This window comes from Stylophora pistillata, unplaced genomic scaffold (genome assembly GCF_964205215.1).
Source record: "Stylophora pistillata unplaced genomic scaffold, jaStyPist1.2 SCAFFOLD_63, whole genome shotgun sequence".
Lineage (NCBI taxonomy): Eukaryota > Metazoa > Cnidaria > Anthozoa > Scleractinia > Pocilloporidae > Stylophora > Stylophora pistillata.
The window spans coordinates 281,749-309,626 of NW_028290915.1; the positions used below are offsets into that span (position 1 = coordinate 281,749).

At 38.0% G+C, this 27,878-nt stretch overlaps 1 protein-coding gene, 1 long non-coding RNA gene and 1 pseudogene across 9 annotated transcripts; 2 read left to right on the forward strand and 1 right to left on the reverse strand.

The window, feature by feature from the left end:
* The first annotated feature begins 1,046 nt into the window (after positions 1–1,046).
* LOC148715619 (uncharacterized) lies at positions 1,047–11,753 on the forward strand. Of its 8 annotated transcripts, none has more exons than XM_088746690.1 (6): positions 1,048–1,541; positions 4,173–4,250; positions 4,394–4,448; positions 5,720–5,916; positions 6,132–6,276; positions 7,224–11,753. In XM_088746690.1, exon 6 carries the CDS (start codon positions 9,977–9,979, stop codon positions 11,093–11,095), a length of 1,119 nt encoding a protein of 372 aa, XP_088602816.1. In that variant the 5' UTR covers positions 1,048–1,541; positions 4,173–4,250; positions 4,394–4,448; positions 5,720–5,916; positions 6,132–6,276; positions 7,224–9,976; the 3' UTR covers positions 11,096–11,753. The 8 variants fall into 8 exon arrangements, with proteins under 8 accessions (XP_088602820.1, XP_088602821.1, XP_088602816.1 ...); XM_088746691.1 differs by lacking the exon at positions 1,048–1,541 and adding an exon at positions 1,587–2,393 and having other exon boundaries at positions 5,749–5,916; XM_088746689.1 differs by lacking the exon at positions 1,048–1,541 and adding an exon at positions 1,590–2,393.
* A 7,550-nt stretch (positions 11,754–19,303) lies between these two features.
* LOC148715620 (uncharacterized) lies at positions 19,304–27,570 on the reverse strand (annotated as a pseudogene).
* Positions 21,962–23,681, forward strand: LOC148715621 (uncharacterized). The gene is made up of 2 exons (XR_015995927.1): positions 21,962–22,014; positions 22,349–23,681. It is a non-coding gene; the product is annotated as an uncharacterized LOC148715621 (long non-coding RNA).
* Positions 27,571–27,878: the final 308 nt, after the last annotated feature.

Consider the following 27,878-nt stretch of genomic DNA (forward strand, 5'->3'; position numbering starts at 1 on the left):
TCATGCCCATACTTGAAATCGACTCAGCCCCTGGGTCTCCGAGGATATAACCGAACCGTGAACCAAATGTAAGCGCAATGTTGCTAGTTCAGAAACATGATTCTCACGTGCAGAATAACGCTAATTAATTCCAAATGAGGACTACTGAGATAAAACGCAAAAATAAAAAATTGGACTATGAAGCACGTGGTTTCAAGAACTAAGGTCGTCTGTTACATATACGAAACAGGAGTAAACAGTTATCTAACTCCTATCATAATTGAATGTATCATAATTGAATGTTTATGGTACTTCGGGGGATATCGATAAAGCTCATTTTAGGTATAAAAAAAAGCGAAAGATCTGCAAAGGGCATAGCCCATAATACATCACTGCAGATGTGCGACAAAGAAAAGTGTTGTGTTCGAATATTTGTTTATTTAAAGGAAGTTTTATAAGGGTCAAACCTGCAAAACCACAACTTTCGCTGAAATATTTGTAAAAGCCAACGTTCGGAATCTTTATATTTAGACTACTTCTTCTCCAGAGGCTTCTGTGCCTTGTTAAGTTACTCGTGCTGGTTGTAAGACTACGACTCACGGAGCACGTTCATATTTTTCGCACGCACCTTTTCCCGGCAGCAGTCCGAAAAAAGCTCACATCTGGAAATAAAACCATTTCTACGTAGCTCGGAACTCAAGAAACGCTTCGAGTAATCACTGCACCAGCTGACACCGCAGACTCGACTGCGAGTCGGTAAACCTACATCAAATACTTGCATTTTCGAAACAGTGGCTTTGAAAAATCAACTCAACTAGTTAGTTATTTAGTATTCTTTTCCAAGAAGGTAGCCAAATAGTGATCTATCCCCCTCAAATAAGGTCGGGTCCAAAGCTAGCAATGCATTATATGACGAAACATTATAGAGCGTGGCTGATGCGGAATGAATGCCCAATTGCTCTCAATCCGCCTTGAACAGGCAAGAAGAGGTATAATTACTGTTTCCTGTTTTCTGGATCGTCTGTTGAAGTCACAGTGCACTCTTACTATAGCTATGAACGAGCTGTAGATATCCCTATGAGGAGAACGACAAGCAATGCTGTTGCAGAGTTCACATCTTTTCTCTGCAACTCATTTTATCAGTAAACGAAAATGCCAGTTTGAAGCACCCGTGTCACATTTTCTCATAGCGTAACACCCGGTATTTCTCAATTGAGAATGTGGGTAGTACCCAAGTGAAATGATCGTCTGGGCCATCTGAGCCGTCTTATGCCGCTTATTTGAGGCATTGTCTGGAGCAGCCAATGAAATCGCTTTATGGAATAATCCACGTTCGCCCGCGAGTAACAAATTCCACAACATGCCGTCTGGTAAGCCTTCAGCGAGATAGTGGTTTTTCTTCGTGAGGAAATACATTGGCGAAACGTACTCGTATCTCAGATGAACAGAGAGGTCTTTTAGAGCGGTTTTTTGCAGGAGGGATGGTTGGAACGGCAACCATGTACAAGGAGATGGTTTTAAAAGCGTCAACGGACACTGGTTTGACGAAGGCACAAGTCCAGGTAAGCTTATTAAATCATTTGGTTAACCTCGGCTGTAGCTTTATACCAGGTTGTGCCGCATTTTATCTCAATAATTCCACAAATCAAACAAAACTAGCAATTCGTATACATCGTAGATGCATTTATATGTCAATAATAGCCTAACGCTTAAAGTTAATTGGATGTTATTTAGATCGTGATGAGGTACAGTTTCTATACTATCAGACAGTTAACTCTGCTTTAATTACTCAAGCTCAAGATCATTCACGTTCATCATACATGTGTATTTGCATTTCAAGGTAATCCATCGATTTCTAAAATTTAAGGTTTTTATTTGAAAACATTAAAAACATAAGAAGATCATATGCAAAGAGAACATCCAATAAATTAACGCGGAAGTTTTATTGAAATCTGATGACTACATTGGCCGTCACCGAAATTATGCACCAATTAATTAAAATTTAGACAGCTCTGAAACACGATTTGACTTTTACTTTCTGTGTTATCCACGTTGCCATTCTTGTGTGACAGAGTCACTTAGGCTTATTTCCTACTTAAAACATGTTTGTTCTGTTTATTCTATTTTATGGAATTTTAGCGATTTGTTAGTAATGTGTTAATTCTGTTAGTAATGTGTTAATTGTATTATTCCTTTAACTGCCGATTTCCCTTATGTAATTCCTGTTTAATTGCCGATTTCCCTTATGTAATTCCTGTTTAATTAATCGCTCCTAGCCCAAATTTGGTTTTAAGTTATTTTTACCTTTTCCTGTATTTTACTATAAGTTACAACTGTTTGCTCGGTGAGTTCAGTTGATTTGTTGCCTTCCTGAGAGTGTCTTTAAAGCGGATTCTAAGCTATACTAGCTTTTGGTATGTTTCAGTATTTTATGTTTGTTTGAGCCCTAAGCTTAGCATGTAGTTGTTTCCATTGTATTTTTGTAGTGATTTTCGGGTTAGAATTTGCTTAGTTTAGCCACATACTCTTTTTATCTTACTACTGTATCTTATTTATTTTCTCTGCTATATGAACTTCAATTGTTTTCGTTTAGCAGCTGTAATATTTTGCTTACCTGCTTCCAATTCATTGTTGCTATGATTCCTGTGTTTTCAGAACCAAATTATGGGTTCATTACACTAGTAATTTCATTTTCTCCTTTCACTGTTTTATACTGTATTAGCTCAAGTTGTAATATTAAGCCTAGCTTGTAATCTTTGTTGAATTCATGCCTGGTGTAGCAATCACTATTTTTGATAGTTTCTGTCACACAATTTCCTGTTTTCAAGTACTTTGTTTGTTTCCTTTCTTTACTGAATTATTTCTGTCTGTAGGTTATCTTTTACTGTTAAGTACTTTTTCCTAAGTCATTTTAATCTTGCTACATCATTTGGCTCATTGGAACTTTGTTTTCTTATTTATTGTTTAGTGTCACTCGTTCCCGTTTTTTTTATTTTACCGTTGCATTTATTTGCTGTGTAATAAACTTGTAAATCTTCCCTCGGATCTTTTGTTCTTACGTCGACCGTTTTGGCCGTCTTACACTTGTATCATAATAATATTTTTGACTGATACCATCATTAAATTTGGCAACAGCTGGTATTGTTTGTAAAATATTTTTCGTCTTTTCCAATAAACTTGCGTGTCACTTCCTGTCTCGATTAGGCTCTTCTACATGCGGGTGGAAGCCAACATGAAATTATAATTTGTAATTAATGAATAAAATTTTTTTTTATTTGTTTTGTTTTGTTTTGTTTGACTACAACTGTACGAATTTAAGATAGTTGTATTATTATTATTAGTGTTTTTATTATGCAAACCCACAAGCTCATTTTGTCAAAGCAAGGTTTGGTTTATCCTAGGTTAGGAAGAAGTAGAGGGTGTCTGTTGTAGGTCTAATAATAATAATAATAATAATAATAATAATAATGATAAAGGAGTTTCCATAAAGAGCGGTTACCGGCGGTCTACCGGTACCTGTAGGACCTCTTCCTGCCATCTGTTTGGATTTCACTAGTGAAAATAAAAAGTGATTTTAGTGGTCACAGCTGTCAATTAGACCTTCAGTGGCCGCTTATAAGTATTGTTATTGAAACCCCTGATAATAACACCTTTATTTAGACACGATAGTGTTTAGAGCTGAACAGCCTGTGGGGTTGTGTATAAATCCAAATAAACTGTAAATGAGGTAAATTCAAATGATTATGGTTTTTGAGGAAAGGGGAAAACTGGAGTACCCGGAGAAAAACCTCTCAGAGCAGAGTAGAGAACCAACTAACTCAATCCACTTACGATGCAGGGTCCAGGAATAATACCCAGAACACATTGGTGGAAGGCGAGCACTCTCACCACTACGCCAACTCTGCTCCCTCTGTCTGTTGTCTAAAGCATATTAGATACTATATTCAAGCATGTACGAATACTGTAACTAGTGGCAAGGCATTATTGCAGTATTTCTCAATAGTTCTGATGCATACCTCCTCTTTCTCCTCTCCTCTTCCTTTTTCCTCATGATAACACATTTTATGGTCTTTGATCAAAATTAATATAATTAAAAATAGTTTATGCATGTTTATTCAGCTGTCATCAGTGATAATTATTACTAATTTTAGCATAATGAGTAATATAACACTTACACTGAATGATTTTTGCAGAAGTGGTCGGGAATCAGAAAAGAAAAAGGCCACAAGTATCATCTTCTTCTGCAGATGCCACATTAAAAAGATTCAAAGGTGTCTAAGGACCAAATTCTTACAATTTATTTTGTGCTGAATTCTTTAAGACAGGTACTTGTATTAGAAGGAAAATATATTTGATTTACAGATACTCAGTCATTTTCTTACAATGCTGATATTGTCATTATTTTTCATTTCAGTCCTGTTTTATCCATACTTACTACATTGTATAGGTGCAGTCAGTTGTGGCTTAATGTAAGTTATAAGTAGGAATTAGCATTAAATACAGCTGTAGGTATGGCCCTGGATTCAAATACTTTTTAAAGCAGGGATAAAGACGATATCGTTAAAAGACGAAAATTGACAGTTCACAGACAGGTTTATAACAATCCATTACTACAGATTGTTAAGACCCTAGATAGTTTTCCAGCCTGGAAAATCAAGTGCACAGCTGCCTATTTCCCCCTGGCTTCCAGCTATTATCTACATTCCTTGTCAAACCTGAGTTTTTGGTTTCATGTTTGTTTTTATGTACACTATACTCACATGTAAATCGATAGCAACACTGTAAGGATCACAAATTTCTCAAATTAATTCAAAGTTTACTGTTTAATGTAATGGTTATGAGTTCTTGTAAATGCACAGTGTTTGTGCAGGAGGTCAAGGGTTTGAGCCCCGGCCGGACCAACACTCAGGGGCTTAAAATAGTTGAGAAAGATATGCTACCTTTCTATAACATAAAGAAATGTTTAGATATTCTAGTTTTCTTGGATAGGTACAATGAAATGGAGGTCCTGTCTCCTGCAGCGTTAGGGGCAGGAGACGTTAATTTCCCATGCACCAGAATACTGTGTGATGGATGTCCTCCCTTGGGGTGGGATGGGTGGTAAACAGGACCCCCATTGATACCAGTGTTTACAACACTGAAGGGGCTATCCTGTATGTCTACTCTAGACTCTCTTCCAGATAGGAGGGGGTCTCAGGACAAATACGTGTATACATGCATACCAATACAAGTTGATCCAGCACTGCCTGACAAATGACTAAAACCTGTATAATGGGTTGTAAGTAATGTCAGTTGCATACAACCCATTATGTTGTATAATGCGTAATGTCATGATTAAGTATTGTTACTGCTTGACATCATAGCTATTAATATTAGGAACAATGGTTTTGATTTGTGTTATTGTAGCCTATAAAAGTAATTGTTTTCTCACTCAGACATTCTTTTCAGAACTGCTCTAGCTTGCATGAAGTTTTGGAAAGGAAACAGGCCTTTCATTGATACCTTGACATTTTTCAAGTGGTCAAATGTAGGCTTTATTGCAGATCACAATACAATTTATAATTATTTTGAATCATCAATGTGTTGATAGCTCATTGTTGGGAAATGACTGATCTTTAATTTAGTAATCAGTAAGTGTTATGTGGCTGTAATGTGGTCTTGACTGACATCAATGCATGTGATTAGTGCACTTGGTCATATATTTTTCATGAATCATATATGTTCTTTTACTGAGTTGCAGATGAATGTAAAGGTCTTACCTACCAACAGAAGAATAAGAAAGCATCTGAAAAGTGGTGAGAAAGAAGTGACATGGAGAAAAAAAAGTTTGTGGATTCTGCAAAAGTTAATAAAGAATTAAATGTCAAAGTATCAGAACTCACGGAGGAGCAGAAAAGAAAACTAATTGATAGACACAGAAAGAAACTTTTGGAAGAGGTACTATTAATACAGCTGTGTATGTTCACCCTGATAGAGTTAAGATGCCTACCTTCAAAAAACATTAATAATACTAACGGTAATTATGAGTTATTCATATTGAGCATTTCCTTAGGGGATTTAAAAGAAGTATTTTCGGGTCAGACCTATATCTTAATAATTAAGACTGAAGATAATATAACCTTTTTAATTGCCTTATTTTATTGCATGTATAGATCCTGGTTCTTGAAGATTTGGGTTGTCAGACATCCACATTATACCTGGATATCAGTGGTGAAATGTACAACCTTGGATCTAGGGCTGGAACAGCATTTCTTGCAACTAATCAAGAGATAAACATAAAATTTCGAGAATATTTTGGTAAGAAGACAATATTTGCTTTCAAACAGTGAAATTTTATGTGACAAGTTCACCATAATTATTCACTTTGAGTGAGGTTAAGAATATGGAATCGAGTGTACTATTTTGCATTTTAAACCAAAGATGGCATCTGCAGCCAATATCCTAATTGTGGATTGTGGCCATATAATAGATGATAGGTTCTTAACCAACACTTGATCAACCGTTTTCCTCCCCAGTCCTGCCTCTCTCTTGTTTTATAGTGTACATTGTGTATATTTTCTAGTGTTTGATTGCCCTCGCCTTAGCAGGCAATACATTAAGATTTTAATAAAGCAATTACCCTATATGAGTTACCCTTACAAACAGAGCACTGCAGATATTTCATTCACTGTTTAAGGTTTGCCATTTTGTGGGAAAACTGGAACATAAAACATCCTTTTTGTGGGTGTTGGTGGACCTCGTGAAGTGTCCATTAATGGAAGCTAAGAACTATGAAAAATGAATGTAACAGTTTGGCACTTTGTTTCAAGGAAGGGAGCATGTCTTCAAGAGCTGCATCAAAGATGATGTTAATAAGTAAGATCAAGATGCGGACACTGCTGTGATCTTAGCAAACAGGACAATGTCTTGATTGAGTCACCTATATAACAATTTTGCCATCTACCTTAGAGTCTGAGACAAGGAATTTCAGTGAGGGGTTGCATCTCATGGGACTACAGTACAAAACCCTATTTGACAGGGACTGGTTTTGATACCAAGAATAATTTATTTTCAAGTACTCCAGAGTTTTTAAACATTAATGTTATAGGTGTTGTGACTTTTTCAAAATTATGGTACATGTATGTAAGTTGAACCACAAAGAAGTGTATGGGCCATTTAATAGAATCCTCATGTGAAACTTACATGTAGCTACCATTTATATCTTGTTTACATATTAAGGCTGTTGTTCACTTTCTGTTTTATAGGTGCAAATAATCAGCAATTTACTATTGCTCATGTGCAAGACCTTTTCAACAAGAAATACAGTATTTAAAAAACTGCAGAAGTTGTCATTAAACAACCACGTTTTGTATGTAACTGATGGTTTGAGTTACAAATGGAATGTACTAAAGGAATGTAAATTTCAGTTTAATGCATGTATGAATTATTTCAGAAATAGAATTTTTCTGGTTTAGTTAAGAAACAGAATTAATTACAGTGATGTTTTAAATAATGATCAAGTACTGGGAAAGAACATTATCCGCACTGCCCATGGCCCTCTTTACTTTGAGTGTTGTGCAAATTTGCATTCTGGGGAGCCATTTTGTTTACCAGGGGCCATTCGCTCTGTTATTTTAGTTACACTTAGTCAACAAGGATTGTGTACTGTGTAAAAAGGGCTCAGTTAAGGACCAAAACAGTTACAGTAATTACTTCCTCAAAGACATGGCTTTTGCTAGAATGTTATGAATAATTTGTTGTTTTTCTACTGAGGCCAACTCAAAACCAAAATTCACTGCTAATTTTTTACTTAGATATGCAAACATTTGTAAGTAGCGAGCAGAATGGTCATGAGTGAAAGTTGTCTAAAGTTCCATCATCTGCCTTAGTTGAGCTCTGAAGGAAGTCTTAGGGTAATAATTTACTGTAAGTAAATTTAAGGTATTTTTGCAGTCACAAATTTGATTAATTAAAATTTATTAAATTAATTTGCTGAACATTTCACTGATAAATGAACTTTAAAATCCCTCCATCTGGTTTGAAATCAGGCTAGATTGCTGTATCAAAGTTAGGTCAATTTAATTCCATAAAGGTATAACCAAAATGCAACTGTTCATTCACATCATGCCGCATTAGACCAATCAATGGAAATGAAATCATTGATCAATTTAGCTACATTACAATAAAATGTTAAATAGTATAATCTAAGTGAAGAGAATGACCCAATATTGATTCTAGAACCTAAGTGATAATAATTAGCCTAAGAGAATACACTCTTGATTGAAATGCCAAGACCAAGTATTATGCTGGAGCCAGAAAGTGTTTTGTTAATGAAAGTCATTTAACCCTTTAAGCATACTTTTGAATGTTAACTCTATAGTTCATTTTCAAGGAATTGCTTTTTCTTTTGCTTTTATTTGCTTTTTCTTTAAATGCCTTAAAGGTTGTATTAATTTATTGTTTTGTCATGTGTAAATTTTAAGACGTCTAAATATAACATCAGAAATGGTGAAGTTACACTGGGGAAAGGCCTTTCTGGAACTGATGTTTTTAAGTTTTCTTTTTTAATCATATTGTAGACCTGTGGAATTGTCTTCCACTACACATTAGAATGATTGAATCTTTCTCATCATTTAAGAACAGTATTAATGAATTTTATCAAAACAAATTTAATGGAAATAAGGATAGATTTTTGTAATTAATTATTAATTATTGTCATGTTAATTATACTATTTGAGCTACTATATTATACGTAAAAATTTTTTTTCTCTTCGTTGAGGCAGTTTATTTTTATGAGGAATCTTCGAATTCTGTATAAACTGACCTAATTATTCAGATCTTTTGAATTTTTTATTTTTTAAATAATCATTAATTTATCTTTAATTTGTATATTATGTTAAGACCTGTATAAATAAAATTGAGTATATTAAAAAATTAAATTAAATTGTTACTGCGGACTTGTCACGTATTGGATTAAAACAACACATCATTTATCTTTAATGCTCTCCACTGAACAAGTTTCATATCAGTATATTAAGTGTACTTCACCAGGACCGAACTTATATGGTTTATATTCTTATGAAACGTAGCCATAGTAAAGTCACTTTGAATTTGGTGATTCGTTGCAAATAATTTCACAACTATAAAATATCGTCGTTTAATTAATACAAATCACCTTTGAGGGAAAATTTCCTTGGTTTCTTCTCATTATTTCTTTTCTGATAGTAAATATCTGCTGTTTTTTAAAAAAAATTGAATTGTACTGTATTGAATTAATTATATTCAATGTGAGAGCAATCGTGCGTTCGGAGAAAAGAGAAAGGCAAATCACTGATGGACACTAATAGCTTTGACCTTAGTTTGAGCTGAACAATCAACTCTGATTTTACAGTTACGAAGCTAACTACACTTGCTAGGGAGATTATTTTTAGTAGCATTAAATATTTATTTCTTTTTTGGATAGATTGTAAAGATTGTGATAACTGTCAATCATACAGTTGTTCATGACTTTTTTGATGAGGTATTTTACGTCGCACCGATTTTGAGCTTGTCGCTTGTTTTCAAAGATGGAACACTTGGCAGGTCTGAATGGGACCTCCTTTTGAAATTCAGCTGAGATTTTGGATGCCACGCTCAGAGGTCGTATGGCGACAACCATAATCCAACATGTATCGTTAATAACTGCAATGTATTATGTCATAAATACGCCAGTCTGATACTGAGTCGTCGCTGCAAACACAGGACATAACTTTAGATATAGGGTGGGTGAAGAGCAAAGAAAATGACTAATAAAACAGGGTTGAGTGAGCCACTGGCTACCCCCAAATTTCATATATTTAGAAAATATAAACAGAAAAATGAGGTTGATTTCGCGAGGTTCCAGTGATTACCTGTACACCCCGCACTAACAGGCCGGTTAATGACCCCAATTTTCCAAAAATTAGAAAATAGCTGAAAACGGGGTTGTTCTTGCGAAGTTTCCAGTGATTACCTATACCCCCCACCAAAACACCGGTGAATGACCCCAATTTTCAGACATCTAGAAAATAACGAAAAACAGGGTCGAGTTCAGAAGTTTCCAGTCATTAGAATACTCAGACGATTTGGATGTACAAGACGTCGGCGTGGAAGTAATTTGAATGAGGTGGTAGAAGCAGTCGAGGAGGAACTCAAGGGGAGTGGAAGCCTTCTCGGATATCGAGCAATGCATCAGAGACTCATCAATCAGCACGGTCTTGCTACTACGAGGGAAGTCGTTCGACATGTTTTGAGGGTTTTTGATCCTGAAGGGGTGGAGCATAGGTCACAGCATAGACTACGACGACGAATTTACAGGTGTAAAGGACCAAATTACTTATGGCACATTGACGGCTACGACAAACTAAAACCGTTTGGATTCTGCATTCATGGTGCAATTGATGGCTTTAGTCGAAGGATCCTATGGCTGGAGGTTGCATCTTCGAACAACGACCCTCGTATAGTAGCTCAATATTTCTCAGACTATGCAAGACAGTTAGGAGGTACGGAAAGGATTGTACGTGGAGATAGGGGATCTGAGAAAAGGAACTTAGCAGCTACTCAGCGTTTCTTTCGGCGGTCCATGAGTGACGACTTTGCAGGTGATAAAAGTTTCATGTATGGGAAATCTACAGCAAACCAAAGAATTGAAGCATGGTGGGGACGTTTGAGGCAAGGATGTGCAGAATGGTGGATTACATTTTTTAAGGACTTGAGAGATTCTGGTTTGTATCCCGATGATGATATAATACACCGCGAATGCCTGAAGTTCTGTTTCATGGATGTCATACAAAGTGAACTACACACAGCTGCACTGGAATGGAATGTTCACCGAATTCGACCGTCTAGCAATGTGGAATCTCCGTCGGGAAAGCCAGATGTACTCTACTTCGTTCCAGCATCAGCTGAGACTCAAGATTACATGACTCCTGTTGACATCGACGAAATCGAAATCGCACAGGATACGTGTGCCGAGCAACCACAAGCGAAAGGATGTCCCTACTGTAAAGAGCTCTGCGATCTAATCATGGAGGATGAAGGTCTAGAGCCAGCTACAACAGCAGAGGAAGCTCTCCAACTCTACTTAGATCTACTGGACCATATTAATGCCATACCATAGAAGAATGGTTGAATTTCATTCCTGTTCACAGGCTACCCAGCATGAGCAGTGTTTTTGGTACACTCAAAAACAAAGCTTTGTATGCGGTTAGTTAAGGAGCTATGTTAGGTTCGCAAATATTCAGTTTGGCCAAATGTACATTGCAAGGTATTTATTAAACAACAACAAACATATGAAACATATGTGTGAACTGCGGTTATGAGATGAAACATATGTGTGAACTGCGGTTATGAGATGAAACATATGTGTGAACTGCGGTTATGAGATGAAACATATGTGTGAACTGCGGTTATGAGAATTCGGTCGAATGCGGTTTACTCATAACCGCAGTTCACACATATGTTTCATATGTTTGTTGTTGTTTGATTTATCATCTACGGGTTTATGTCGAATTAATTTGATGGCCTGCTCCCAGTTGGCTTGTTAGCTCAATTGGTAGAGCGCTGCACTAGTATCGCAGAGGTCAGTGGTTCGAATCCCGTACAGGCCTGAAATTTTTTTCAGGTCTGATTTTCACTATTGCTCAAATAGTGCTTTACTGCGAAGGATCGTGCTCATATACGTAAGGTATTTATTGTTGGTCAGATCTAATGCCGCTATCATTTTGTAGCTGGATACCGAGCCACACAAGTAAATAAATTAAAAATGCTATTTGAAATCAACTTTATTTCTTCTCTGTTTCCAACATGTTTTCTAAATGTGGAAAGGAACTTAAACTCTTGACACTAAGAACGGATTATTTTCATTCATAAACTACACACCTGTGGGGGAGAGAAATTGCCTGACCCACCATTCACACTCTTTACAGTACAGTGTATTGTAAAGATATCATCTGGCCTGGTTATTCGAAATCTATGAACTCAACAAGGTAGAACAGCAAAGTCAATAGCAGGTAACGAACTATTTTCCATTCTATTTTCCATTTTCCATTAAACCGCCTCCCGGTTAGCTCAATGGATAGAGCGCTGGACTGATGTGCGGGAGGTCGAGGGTTCGAGCCCCGGCCGGACCAACACTCAAGGTCTTAAAATAATTGAGAAGAATATGCTGCCTTTCTATAACATCAAGAAATGGTTAGATATTCTAGTCTTCTCGGATAGGGATGAATAAATGGAGGTCCCGTCTCCTGCAGGGTTAGGGGTAGGAGACGTTAATTTCCCACGCACGAGATTACTGTGTGATGGATGTCCTCCCATGGGGTGGGATGGGTGGGTTGTTGTCTTACGTTTCATACATGAGCCTCTGGCTCGGGCAATATGGGTAACCATGCCCCGCGTAAAGACATTAAACTTTGATTACTGATTACTGATTACTGATTCTGTTTTAAAAGTGTTATGTTAACACAACCTATCAGAGTACACATGAATGACATGTATAAAAAGAAAAGAATAATTAATCCCCTATTGCAATGAGCAGCATTATCCTTATTATCTCAGTGCAAGTATGTCGCCCCCGCAAACCAAACCAAGAGCTTGCAAATCTCCATCTGTTGCCATCCTCACAGCTGTAAAGTCCATCTGTAGTAAGGAAAAATGAGTTTATCTTAGAGAAAAGTATGGAGTCAAACTAGTCAAGTAAAATAAGCCACTTGAGGTGTAATACGAATACGTAAACTGTGAAAAAAAATACATAAAATACTTGCAGGTCCTATGGGTACATTTCCCAAGATAAGAAACACAAAAAGGAAAAATGGCAACAGATACTATAGAATAATACATGGATGTACACAGATATGGAAGTGCTCAACTCAATATATCATGTACAGCAAACAAATAAGATCTTGAGTTTATATGGAATTTCTCTGCAAGTGTTCAACTTAATATATCAAGCAGTAAATAAGTAAGATCTTGAGTTAAATACAAGAGGAGAAATTCCATATGTATACAAGCAACATTTGCCGTATATCATGTTCAACATGTACATGCCATATATCAGGCCCAACATTTGCCCTACATCAAGTTCATCTACTTTGGAATGTTTCATAAATTAGTGGGCAAAGGACTACATGCTTGTCCAATTTGGAAGCAATTAAATTTAAAAAAAAAAAACTTTTTTCTCTCATCCAATTATTTCCAAATCAATTACTTTGGATTCTAGGAATGATAAATAGCTACCAATATAAAAATTATTTTGTATGCAATGAAATTAACCTCACTAAACTCGTTAGGGAGTAAAATTTCTTTCAAATTATTAACTCAAAACCGAGGTTAGTCTGGCTAGTTTTAATACTCACAAAAAAAATTTAATTGGGAGCCATTTATGAAAAGGGTCAAAACTATTCCCAGTGAAGCACAAATAACCGTCCCATCTTGAAGTTAAATGATTAAAGGTTTCTCGAAAGTAAACCAGACGTAACAAGAAGGTAAGGAAAGTGTAAACAGACAATCTGAGGTATCAAATTTAAGTGCGCCACAATCTCGAGTCTAGTACAGGAAACAGTTCTCAACGAATTCTTACCCTTTCGTCTTTAAACTGTTGGCAAAAGCCATCTTTAATCCCACGTTCTTCTTTTAAAAAATTGAAAACCTAAAGAGAGCTTATTATGTATAAAAAAGGTCACACTGCCGAGGCCTACAAAAGTATTTTTGGCATACCTCAGACTAGTACAATAACCATTCTTGGTCTCACGTTTCAGCCGAACTGCAAATTCAGTACTCACCTAAAAGAAAAGTTAGGTAAAGCTAATAAAGGGTTATACGTTATCAGATGCCTCCGCAAGGAAGGATGTAGCCAAGCAGAAGTAGATGTTTTATTTAATTCCATTGTCCTACCTAATATCACTTATGCTCTATCTGTGCATGGGGCCTCTGAGTCAGAGCTAACTATAGCCCAGCAGTTTTTAGATCGTTGTTTTAAACGTAAATACATATCTAAGAAATTAGTGATAGGTGACTTACTTAAAACGCAAGATCACAAAATTTGTCGCAAGGTTTCAACTATCCTGAGCCATCCTCTTAGAGCCTACTTCCCTGAGACCAAGATCACGAGGTATAATTTGAGAAATAAATCCCCTGTCATGCCCGCTATTCGCACAAACCGTTTTAAGAATACATTTTTTAATAGAATTGTTTTTAAGTATAATGTAGCTTTGTGAAAGTGTACTTCCTGTATTAGATGTAACATAAGATATGTAATTTTATCTTTTGAACAATAAAGACACACAAGACACACAAGACACACAAGACACACAAGACACACAAGAATGCAGCCAAATATAAGTTTTTGTACCTTCAGCATTTCTAATTTGAACGAATGACAGGAGAAAGTGTCAAAATACCTGGTTCGGACCTCCGAAACAAGCTGCTCTTTTAGAGAATTTATGGCAAGTAATTCATGGCAGTCTCCATATAGACTCCCTGTTACCCAGTCTCCATATAGACTCCCTGTTACCCATTCTCCCTGTGTACCCTATGTACCCTGTGTACCCTGTGCACCCTGTGCACCCTGTGCACCCTGTGCACCCTGTGCACCCTGTGCACCCTGTGCACCCTGTGCACCCTGTGCACCCTGTGCACCCTGTGCACCCTGTGCACCCTGTGCACCCTGTGCACCCTGTGCACCCTGTGCACCCTGTGCACCCTGTGCACCCTGTGCACCCTGTGCACCCTGTGCACCCTGTGCACCCTGTGCACCCTGTGCACCCTGTGCACCCTGTGCACCCTGTGCACCCTGTGCACCCTGTGCACCCTGTGCACCCTGTGCACCCTGTGCACCCTGTGTACCCTGTGTACCCTGTGTACCCTGTGTACCCTGTGTACCCTGTGTACCCTGTGTACCCTGTGTACCCTGTGTACCCTGTGTACCCTGTGTACCCTGTGTACCCTGTGTACCCTGTGTACCCTGTGTACCCTGTGTACCCTGTGTACCCTGTGTACCCTGTGTACCCTGTGTACCCTGTGTACCCTGTGTACCCTGTGTACCCTGAGTACCCTGTGTACCCTGTGTACCCTGTGTACCCTGTGTACCCTGTGTACCCATGTGTACCCTGTGTACCCTGTGTACCCTGTGTACCCTGTGTACCCATGTGTACCCTGTCTACCCTGTCTACCCTGTCTACCCTGTCTACCCTGTCTACCCATGTGTACCCTGTGTACCCTGTGTACCCTGTGTACCCTGTGTACCCTGTGTACCCGTGTGTACCCTGTGTACCCTGTGTAACCTGTGTATCCTGTGTACCCTGTGTACCCTGTGTACCCATGTGTACCCTGTGTACCCTGTGTACCCTGTGTACCCTGTGTACCCATGTGTACCCTGTGTACCCTGTGATGGTAAGGCCGAGAAAAAGAAGAGAATAACTTTTACACCACCATCATTGAAGAGGCGGCGAACAGCAGATATTCTGGAGGATGAGGGATATAATTTGCAGCCCGGACCATGGACACTCGAAGAGAGCTGTCTTTTAGACTCCGTTGAGTCATTTATTTCGAACACGTGTGTTCTCCCAAGCTACAGAAATATATCAATATTGTATAATTTTGTGAGCAAGAGTCTGCTTGGAAATAATATACAGTTGACTACAGTCACCTCTAAAACAGAGAGGCAAATTCAAGGAAAACTAGAATTTTTAAGAAAAAAACATTTCGTTCTAAAAAATCTTTACTATGGTATTTCAGTTCTTGATAACCAAGGAAATTCGGACTGATTGTTCTATTACCATATCAAATGGTACTATCTAAAAGACAAATATAGTAAACATCGAGCAGTCTTGACTTCCGCCATTATGTTTAGAAAAAACTATTGCTTTTGAAACTATTTTCAGTGTATTAAGAATCCAAATAATTTTAAAGGCTTATTGTGTGAAATTCAAGATATTCTTTTAAGGCAACAAAATCGCGCGAGGATGTGATGGGCAATGGGCAACACACCCCTTAATTGTCTGTGTAGTACTCAGTTGCCTAGTAAATCAAAATCGCCTTTCAGATCACTCAGTCTTTCAGTCAGGTCGAAGCTAGCACAAAGTTTTATCTGCTAACCAATAAACTTCGTTGATCATACATTGTGGCCTGTGTTTCCATCTGATTGAATATAAAGTGGACACTGTTTTGCAATACGCACAAACTATTAGCTAGCTGCCATAAATCACTCATAAAAGTTAGCGTTATATTAATCTGGTCTTTAATCAAGGGTAAACATAATTTTGAATTGCATTAATTCCACATTCCAACTTCGACATTTTGTTATGTCGTAACTCATTTCGGGATACAATGATTCGCAACTGTAATTAATTTGTAACAGAAAAAACGTAAATCATAAGTATATCGTTAAATTATTCTCTTAATTTCTTCCTTTGTACCCCTATATGAGCGTAATTAATTGAAGTGGAATGGTTGGGGAACCATTCGTCCAATTTCTGTTAGCTTTTTTGACGTAAGCGTGCACAACGTTCAATTTGAACTGACCGACCAATCATTCCGGGGGGACTCCCATATAAAAAGGACTGGGATGCTCGTTGTCTCGCTTAGGGCTGTAAATTTGAAGATAATGGTCTCACTTTGGGTGTTCTGGGAAAAAATTGAGTTAAATTTAGCTGTAAGGGTATCTTTTATGTTTGCACACGATGAAAAATATATTTAAAAATCACAGGAACCAATTGCTCCAGGCTTTATTTACTCGATTCATATCATTAAAGATTGAAATGGTCTCATTTAGGGGTCCAAAACGGTTGGGCCACGCATACATTTCCCTCCTTTAGGATTTTATTTCAAAATTCCAGACGAGCATCCCAGTCCATTTTATATGGGATTTCCCCCCGGGCTAATAAAATCATAATAAGTTATTCATAATTCATTTGTTCAAAACGTACAAAACGGGATTGTGTTCGGCCAGAGAGCTTCCATTCATTCCAACTGATGTTTGCCAGGTTTCCTGTATATACACAGGCTACACTTGGCTATACATGAATATACTTGGGTATACATGAATATACAGGGTGTAGAGGGTACACAAGGTAGACAGGGTATACGAGGTATACAAGGATATACATGATATACATGGGTACAAAGTGTACACACGGGTAAACAGGGTACACAGGGTACACAGGGTACACAGGGTACACCGGGTGCACAGGGTACACAGGGTACACTGGGTACACACGGGTACACAGGGTACACAGGGTACACAGGGTACACAGGGTACACAGGGTACACACGGGTACACACGGGTACACAGGGTACACAGGGTACACAGGGTACACAGGGTACACAGGGTACACAGGGTACACACGGGTACACAGGGTACACAGGGTACACACGGGTACACAGGGTACACAGGGTACACAGGGTACACAGGGTACACAGGGTACACACGGGTACACAGGGTACACAGGGTACACACGGGTACACAGGGTACACAGGGTACACAGGGTACACAGGGTACACACGGGTACACAGGGTACACAGGGTACACACGGGTACACAGGGTACACAGGGTAAACAGGGTACACAGGGTACACAGGGTACACAGGGTACACAAGGTACACAGGGTACACAGGGTACACAGGGTACACAGGGTACACAGGGTACACACGGGTACACAGGGTACACAGGGTACACACGGGTACTCAGGGTACACACGGGTACACAGGGTACACAGGGTACACACGGGTACACAGGGTACACAGGGTACACAGGGTACACACGGGTACACAGGGTACACAGGGTACACAGGGTACACAGGGTACACAGGGTACACAGGGTACACAGGGTACACAGGGTACACACGGGTACACACGGGAACACAGGGTACACACGGGTACACAGGGTACACAGGGTACGCAGGGTACACAGGGTACACACGGGTACACAGGGTACACAGGGTACACAGGGTACACACGGGTACACAGGGTACACAGGGTACACAGGGTACACAGGGTACACAGGGTACACAGGGAGAATGGGTAACAGGGAGTCTATATGGAGACTGGGTAACAGGGAGTCTATATGGAGACTGCCATGAATTACTTGCCGAATTTATGTTGTTTATCGGGAATGCAACCTAGCCTGCGTGCCACTCAGCCCAGCTAGGTAGCCAGGCAGCTAAGTCGCAAGAAAGTAGCAAGAAAGTCGCAGCTAAGTCGCAAGAAAGTAGCAAGAAAGTCGCACCTAAGTCGTAGGAAAGTAGCAAGTCGCAGATAAGTCGCAAGAAAGTAGCAAGAAAGTAGCAGCTACGTCGCAGCTAAGTCGCAAGAAAGTAGCAAGTCGTAGACAAGTCGCAAGAAAGTAGCAAGAAAGTCGCAGCTAAGTCGCAAGAAAGTAGCAAGAAAGTCGCAGCTAAGTCGCAAGAAAGTAGCAAGAGAGTCGCAGCTAAGTCGCAAGGAAGTAGCAAGAGAGTCGCAGCTAAGTCGCAAGAAAGTAGCAAGAAAGTCGCAGCTAAGTCGCAAGAAAGTAGCAAGAAAGTCGCAGCTAAGTCGCAAGAAAGTAGCAAGAAAGTCGCAGCTAAGTCGCAAGTGAAAAAAAAGAGAGGAAAGTGTATGTCCCTTTGAAGCCACCGTAGGTTGCCACCATATTTTGAAAATGTGCGATTTTTGGCTACATTTCCTCTTAATCCCAAGGCCCGCGAAGCAGATTTTCAATTGGGGGGGCTAATGCGAACGCTTTAGCGTGAGCAACCAGGTAGGGGAGCCGGGGTCATGCTCCCCCGGAAAAATTTGAAATTAAAGTCTTCTGAAATGGCTAGAAATGGATCTAAAACTGCCAAAAGTGCATCTGTTCACTTGAGACCAATATTTGTTTGCCCTGGAATAGAGGTTTCCCAAAAGAGAGTTTTCTCTGCATATTTTTTCTCTAGCTGTGTGCTTAACAGATTTCTTTCTCTCTTTGTACTTCTGTAAAGTTTTCCTGTAGAGGATCCGATGCATTGAGCTCTGTTGCTGACATTTTTACCCACCAAGGAAAGTGTGTTTATATTTAATCTTATTTGAGTTCCCAGTTCTCAACTGAAAGTAGGAGATCAAGGTGCAATATACAACAGAGAGGACAATGATATGCATGATAAATGATCATGAGATTCTTAAGGCAATGAAAAAGATGGTTTTCATGAAGATGTCTTTTAGATAGTTTATATAAACAGATATACATGTATGTTTGCTTTTAGAATTGTGTTGATGCTTTTTATATGCTAAAGTTTGACAAAAAAGTGGCAGCTATAATGGGCCCATTTAGTTGTGTAAAGCTTTGTGTTAGCCACTGTGAAAGGTTATGTTTTGCGATCTGCAGTAAAAAATAAATATTTTAATCACACCACAAAAAGTTTGCACCAGCAGGGATTTTTTTCTAGATGTAAAATTAATACATAATGCACCCTTAACCCTTTATTTCCCAAGATTCCTTTAAACTAGTAATTCTCTCTACTTTCCTCTGCATAGATCCTGATGATGTCAGTTTGGAGAATTCAGTGTTGGATCAACTATTTATCCCCCAACTGATATTTTCCTTTATTCTCATCACTTCTTGATACTGTATTTATTTGATATTGTAAGGAGAAATTCTCTCCCAGTTACTCGTAAGAATTACATGTAAAGGGTTTAAATAACAACCATTTAATTTTGTACTTGAAAATAATTTTGTTTTTATAGAGAATAATTCTGTTCTGCTTGGCTTTGGCCAAAGATTAATCATATAAAAATAATAAATAGTTCTGCAATGATATCTCTGACTGGTAGTTAAAGTAATAATAATTCTCTAGGGGTGACAATGGTCCCAAGTTATACAAATCAGTGCAATCTGGTATGTGTTAAAATTCAATCATGATGCTCTTGGCATAGTAATGTAAAAATAAAAATAAAAAAATGCATGAAAATGAATCAAATGTTGTGATGTAATTGTCAGTAATACGTATCACCTAAAAAAAAATTGGTGAGCTGTTTTTGCCCTTGAAGTAATGGAATCTTTTTTCTTTTGAACAATGTTTTTCCACTAGTTTTGCATTTTGTGCTCTTTTGCATGGTGATGTCCTTCTCAAGGAGCATGCGTTTGGGTGGTGGTTTTGCTACATATTTAATGGTTTTGTTGCCAGTTGAGATGTTCTCTTTGTCATACATAGTTTCTGTTAAAGTTCTTTCCTTGGTGTGACATTTGGATGTATCCTCAACGTAAGATTTATTGCCACATTCCTTACGAGATGTTAAAGTATCATTGCTTATGGCAGCACTCATCAGGTCTCTTTTGTTAGCTGAACTTAGTCCTATCAGAATGTTGAAGGCAGGTTTGGCCCAGCTCATATCGCCACACACTTTTCTATAGCTTTCAAATGGTGTCTACAAGAAAAAGGAAAAAATTAATATAAGCTTTTCTAAGATGCACCTTGAGGAAACATAACATATAATTTGCTGGTGCATTAATTAAGATAACCCTCTTTGAACAAAATAATAAAATAAAAAGTGTCTTTACTTAGATTTCACCTTGATTAAATTCACTGGATGGTTTACCAGTATCTTACCTTTTCAGGTTTGTGTTTTGGTGGCTGATCCTTGTGTGGTATGACAGCTCCTTCTGAAGACTCCGAATCAGGTGTTCTAGCAAGAAAAAATTAATCATGTCACTTAAAACTTCTCTTAGGACAATAAAAATTTACTTAGAATTGTACCTCACAGGCAAAACTGGGGTTGCATACAACTTGCCAAGGTTTTCTTGATGCAGAAATTACTACCTACTGATTTATTCTGTTAAAGTGGAGAGACAAATTGTCTCTCCACTTGGTGCCAGGAAAATTTCTTGCTAGGAAGACGAGAGAGTGACAACATCTGCACCAGTGCCAGCTGGTCTACTACTAAGCTAGCTTAGGGCTTACCATGCGATGTCTAAAAGTCCCAGAGTTTTTCAATACTGTTCCACCTTACCTGAACTGACTAAGTGTAGATCGTAATTTTGATCTTCCACGAGGTATTTCTGGTGTCATCAGAGCACACCTCAAGTCCCTTGTTTCATATTCTTGGAGACAACTTTTCTAGTCATGCTCATCTAATACAGCCTGAATCAGGAAATACACATTCATTCCTGCCATGGATGACTTTGCTTGGCCACCATCACATATTTTGCAGCTTAGTTGTTCCACCTTTTCTTTCAGAGATTCCACAGTTTTGGCAATACTTTCATTTGTAAAAACCTTTTCTTTGGATTTAATAATGCTTGCTTTGAGCATGTTCATGATTCTTAAGACAGCAGTTCTGAAAGATAAGCAGACACCTTATTTTCACAGGGTTTATCCAAACATGCCAATCACTTTGGACAATCTCACCACTCAGTCAACTGTATTTAATTTTTTCACTGCAGTACTGTGACAATCCTTTTAACTGGTTAGACTCCTTTGTGCATGCTTTTCTTTCGGAAGTACCCCATCCAATGAAAGGTGCTCAACAAAATAATAGGATTTTTCCCATGATTAGCTTGTAAAACAACCTTAATCTGACTGGGATGCATCCAAGATTTAGTCAAGGGGCCGGTTCGTTGATTGTCCAAGGGCATGCTCCCCCAGGAGATTTTGAAAATTAGGTCTTCGGAAACATGATTTCCAGCATTTTGAGGGACAATTTAGGGGGTTGGACTGAACCACCCAAAGCACCCCTGGGTCCGCCTCAGAATCTAGATGCAACAGTTTTCTAATTTTTATCACTGAGAGTTTGGTGGAAGAAAAAAATTGATCTTGGTTTTAAAACCTTTTTTTGCAGAAATGATCATGTTCTTAAATTAAAATAGTGAACAATATGTATCTACAGCTATCTTACTTTGCATCTGCTGTTTCTTCACAGACAGTTTGTAACTTTTGGAAAAAGGTCACAAACTCTCCAAAACCCTGTAAAAACAAATTGTTGAAAACCACAGATGAAGGAAGTTATTAAACATTAGCCATGAGTATGGGACAGAAAAGTTTACACCAACTGGGCTGCAAAGAACTCTTTGGCTTAGTAAAGATTCTCTCTTGTGGTAAAATGACCTGACACCTACTAACAGCTGAAATATATTTATAAAAATTCTATTTGGTAAACTAAAGGGAATAATAAATTTTGATATACTGATATATACCTTAGTTAATGGAAGAAGTGGGTTGTCATCAATTGGTGCATAACTCTTTCCACCCAATCGTATCCTCAGAATAAACGAGACAGCTGTCTGTTGGCATGGGAAGGAAAGAAAACTAGAGAAAACTGTGTAATATTATCCTCCAACTGCTAAGGATAATGATGAGAAAAAAAATTGTTTTTTCACCACTGGATCAGACTATATACATTTTAGAATACAGCTCAATCCTATCTCACAGTTGTTTATCAAGGAGCCAATCTATTGAGAAGCAAGGCAGGATCAGCCACAGATAGGAGGTATACATTGTCACAGCAACTTCTTGGAATGAGGAAATTGGTTTAGGAAGTATCTAAGAACTCCAGTAATATGGATTGAAAGATTACAGCTTTTGCTTTGTTACCTGTCCTCCATGATGACATAAACTGATGATGATGAATGCAATGATATACATGCATGCAAGAATATCAACATCATGATTTAAATGCTTGAAAAATAACTGAGCTGCCACCTCTTGTTTCACCCTCCAGACTCTTTCAACGCGCCAGAATTGCCTCTCAAACACCAAGGGATAATTTTCCAAATGAATTGAAAATTTTGACTCTTACAATTGCAACACTCTTAGTCTAATAGTGATTGATTCCACTCTTTGAAAACACTTTGCTAATGTATAGCCCACACCCTATTTAACTTATGTGTCTATTTAAAAGTGGCTTAGCCAGAAATATTTTACGCATGTGTGGTCTTCACAGCAACTTTTTTGATAACTGTCATTTGCTGATAGCAGTTCATAATTGCAGAATTTTCATGATAATATTCACTGTAAAAAAAATTGCAGGGGTTTCATCTAAGTTTTTAGCAAGGGGGCAACTGGTTTTCACAGGCAGGCAAAACTCTTTGGACTTAACTTCTTTATAAGATAAACTTTCCTCTATATGGTCAAATCAGGTGGGCAAAAACTTCCTTAAAACCAGTCAATTTGCTCAGTGCCCAGTCCTTAATGAAACACCTGAAATTGAGTGGTACCTGAAACATAGGCATCTTTTTTTCCCCCTGCAACTTTCCTCAATACTGTAAATTGTTTATGAGCCAAGTCCCTGCGAGGGATATGGATGGCCTGAGACAAAGCTAGTTCATCTCTCTAATTCACTAGAAGCCTGAGGTAACTCGATAAACTTTCAGCAATTGATCCTGTTTTCAAAACAACATGTACAAGATTAACAAATCAACAGATCACTTGTTAAGTCAAGACCATGCCTAACTTACCCTGCGAGCAGAGCCTTTTTAACCTGTCCTCGAATCGATTAAAAAGAAGAAAAGTAGAAAAGGCTCTGCTCACAGGGTATGCCTAACTTCACACTAGTTCATATTTTTTTTCATTTATTTATTATTATTTTGATTTATTTTGATTTATTACAGATTCCAACAATTAAGAGGTTCTTCTTCTGTAACAATACTAATCTAATCTAAGTATATATACATATATATGTAGTAACTAATTAAAAGTATAATAACAATAATAAAATTAATCAATGTAACTTATCGTGAGATATTAAAATATACAATACATATTATGTGGATTAAAGACCAATATTTAGCAAACAAATGTTTCTTAGCACTATGGCAAAAAACATTATGTTCTAAAACGTTTTTTGTTGCTATCGGGAGTCTATTGAACAACGTTGCCGATGTGTATAAGGCTGTCCCTCAGAGAAATCAGCACTGAGAAGATGGCTATTGAGCTCAGGACTGAACAATCCAGCTTTCAACCAAACTGTACTAACAATAGCTGAAGGTGGTTTGGGACTGTATGTACTAATTAAGTACAACATATATGTTCGTATGATGCACGATCTTCGCAGTAGATAGCGCTATTTAAGCAATAGCGAAAATCAGACCTGAAAAAAATCAGGCCTGTACGGGATTCGAACAACTGACCTCTGCGATACTAGTGCAGCGCTCTTACCAATTGAGCTAACAAGCCCACTGGGAGCAAGCCGTTAAGTTGATTCGTAATAAACCTGTGAAAGTGATAAATCAGATACAATGAAAATATATGAAGTTCATATATTTTGAACTGCGGTATTAGATATGTATGATTTTCGCTATTGCTTAAATAGCACTATCTACTGCGAGGATCGTGCATCATACGTATCTAATACCGCAGTTCTTAATATATGAACTTCATATATTTTCATTGTATCTAACATATATGTTCCTTTACTCCTGTTTTTCTTTTTTTAAAATACTAGATTACCCAGGGGGATGAAGATTTCCCTGATAACACCAGTTTCTTTGATCATTTAACACAAATCTCTGTTTTAATCATGGTTAAAAAACACAGAAGCATTTTACTAAGTTTTCTCAGAAAACTTTCCTCATTAGCAGACAATACACAGTGATTAACATAATTTTCACAGTGGCCAAAACTGAGACCATGGCATTCCAACAATTGGTAATTAATTATAGTGATTTCATTTTTTCATTGAATTATCCACATTTTATATGCTAGAGGTTAAATTATACTCACTTAGTAGTTCATAACTTATATTTTGCCAATGCTGAAAACGACCCCAAACTTACACACCCACTGGCCACTCCCACCCCTGCAGCTTCTGTGGACACCAATGCCACTCCATGATTGGGCAACATAGCCACAAGAGAAGCTGCAGAGCCTGACAGCGACTCTTTTAATCCCTCTTACCTCTTTTTCCCCACTTATTTCAACCTCAAAACCCCTCTACTAGACCATTCCCATTGATGCAAAGGACCAAACAAATATGAATTTTCTGAAGCCAGTGAAGGGATTCTCTGAATTTCAGAGCTAGTTTCTCGATGTTTAAAATTACCTGCGTGAACGATTCTTGTGAAAATGAATGAGATAGAGGAGGATTGGGGTTCCTGTGCTCTGGAGATTGTTTTAGTACCAGGTCATCAAGCACATCTACTGGCACATCTTGCTCCAGGAACGTATCAACTGTTTTCTCAGATAGTGAGTATTGACCATCTGTGTTCACAGAAGAATTAGAAAGATATGTGAAAAGGAGCAATGTAAAAAAAGTTGCAAGTTTAGACAATAGTTAATACTTGTGCTGTAAAGTTCGTGATATGATGAAACTCAGTTGATTTTAAGGGTGACCTACCTTCTCTCTCTGTGGAGCAGAGCACTGTTCTGTTTCCAACCATCAGCTGAAGAATTTGTTGCTGGAAGAAATGTTTCATGCAATGTTTGAATTAACAAATTAATGAATTAACCATTTCATTCTTGAAGTTTACAGTAACACTTTTAATTAGCTAAATTACATGACTGAAGGACAACTTTAGTCAGTGTCTATACTAACAAAAGTCACCACTACTAATCCTTTACACCTGCATATTCTCCATACTGTTCTCTATACATTTCCTAAGGTGCTTACAAGGAGAATTTTTTTAACAATAAAGATGGTGATCATTTCCTCTATTCTCATGACCTTAACGTGTGATTCAGGGTGATACTGTAAGGAGAAATTAGATGGTAATCACATGTAAGGGTCAAATTAAAGGGTTAGGGATTATTTCATACCTAAAGCATTTCATAAATATGTTTTCTACTATAATTAATGATTATCATTGTTCATTCGTTCATTCATTCATTTTAGTTTGCCATTACCAGTAAAAAAATTAACCGAATACAAAATTTATGATACATCAAAGATAAAATGAACTATTCTAACTAAATTAACTTCAAAATCAAAGGAACTGAAGAGCTAGGTAACAGCAAGGAAGCCAATTAGAAGCTGGGGGCTTACTAAGTATAGGCTTCCTTATTTAACTAGAGGATAAACCATACAAATCAAAGGTGCTGAATGAAAATTTAGATTAAGTTAAAAAGAAAAAGAAAGAAAAAAAAAAAAAAAAGAAAAGGTGTGTATATAGCTTAGCAAAGAATATATTTATAAACTAAAAATTCAAAGAAGAATTTTTTAAAGCCTTTGATAAACAAGCTGATGCTTTCAGAGTATTGAATTTCCCGACTTAGCGTGTTGAAAAACTTAAAACCTTGATGTTGACCTTATAATGTTTGTAACCTCTAGACAGCTCTTTAATTTCTCACCTCTAGCTGTGTCTTTGGCTTTCCAGTGACAAAAAACTGTTGCGAAATTTGAAGCATGTCTTTGACATTACTGTCCGTGATTAAACATGTTTTGACTCTGTGAAGGACATCACCAAAGTCCACAGCATTGCAATGTAACAAAAACGTGTTATAAGGAGTGCATAACCTAGAAATTGAATTTTTTTCTTCATCCATTGACAACTTATAATTCATGACTGCTTTGTGGGCTTCAAGTACATCATGTAATTTCACTGTAAACTCCCCCGCTTCCTTAAAGAAAAAAGATAGAGCCATTATCAATATTTCTGTCAACAAATCATCATCATATCGATCTTTTAAGACTGACCGGATGGTTACAAAAGCTTGGTGCCACTTACACTGACCGCCTCCCAGTTAGCTCAATGGATAGAGCGCTGGACAGTTGTGTGGGAGGTCGAGGGTTCAAGCCACGGCCGGACCAACACTCAAGGTCTTAAAATGATTGAGAAGAATTATGCTTCCCTTCTATAACATCAAGAAGTGGTTAGATATTCTAGTCTTCTCAGATAGGGACAAATAAAATTAATGGAGGTCCCATCTCCTGCAGGAGGGGTAGGAGACGCACGAGATTACTGTGTGATGGATGTCCTTCCCCGGGGTGGGATGGGTGGGTTGGGTTTAGGTGGATGAACCTAGTTGGGGACTATGTGTCCTATTGTTCTTCCACCTGTACAATGTACAAATCTTTTGAAACACAGAATTGTCTTTTATTTTATGTTATCAACTGAGTAAATCGTGTATGAACTCTTCTGAACAAAATCGAAGCCTAAATATCTTAAAAACTTTAACTCTCAAGATCTGAAGGTTAATTCTCCCCTCTTGCTGCTGCATATTTCCTTGTAAATTTTGTGCGTGAAGACCTAAACACCGCAAATATGAAGTGAGCTTAAGCTTACTGCAAATTGGTTAACACCAAACTTCGTTGATTTTATCTTGTAGCTGCTGGTATCTTAACTAATTCTACACAAATTCACAATTTACGACAATTTTTCTCCATCAAAACGCTTACAAAGTACAAACACAATAATTGGGCCAGCACGTGTTGCCCACGATCAAAAAAACTTTCCAAAGAAAGCCAGATCGCAGGTTACGTCAAGGGCACCAAAAATTCATACCATGAGGTTGCTCTAAGGAGCCTTTGATTCTTTCATGATACATATTATGGTAATTGTCTAGTACCTCCATCCAGAAGCCTACTTGTTATCATAAAGTAAATATGAAGGTGTAGTCTGATCGTCCGGGTGAGTGTAGTCCTGAGAAGGACTGTTGTCGGTGGCAGCGACTGACGTTTCGACAACCAGTGCGGAAGTCATCATCAGAGTCAAGTGAGTGATTGTTGTCAGTAGAATGTTCTTATTCCAGTTCGTGGAAATGATCGGTTGGTTTTGCCGTGATGTTATTGGCTGTAAGACTCAAGTGACGTAAGTCGTTCGTGATTGGTCTGTTTCGGTCTGTCGGTAAAGCTAGGTTGTTCTTTTTCGGTCGTTTGTGATGTTTATGTCGTGAATGAGTCGTTTGTATGGGGCGGGTAGTTGTTGACATCTGTTTAGGGGAGTCTGTTCTAAGTTAGTAAACCAGCTTTCCAGAGTCAGTCGTTGAAAATAGTCAGTGCTGTAGGTTAGGCATTGCGCAGAGTCCC

What these genes read in the sequence shown, in the direction of transcription:
- LOC148715619 (XM_088746694.1), top strand. Translation starts at nt 9,977, where the DNA reads ATGACCCCAATTTTCAGACATCTAGAAAATAACGAAAAACAGGGTCGA.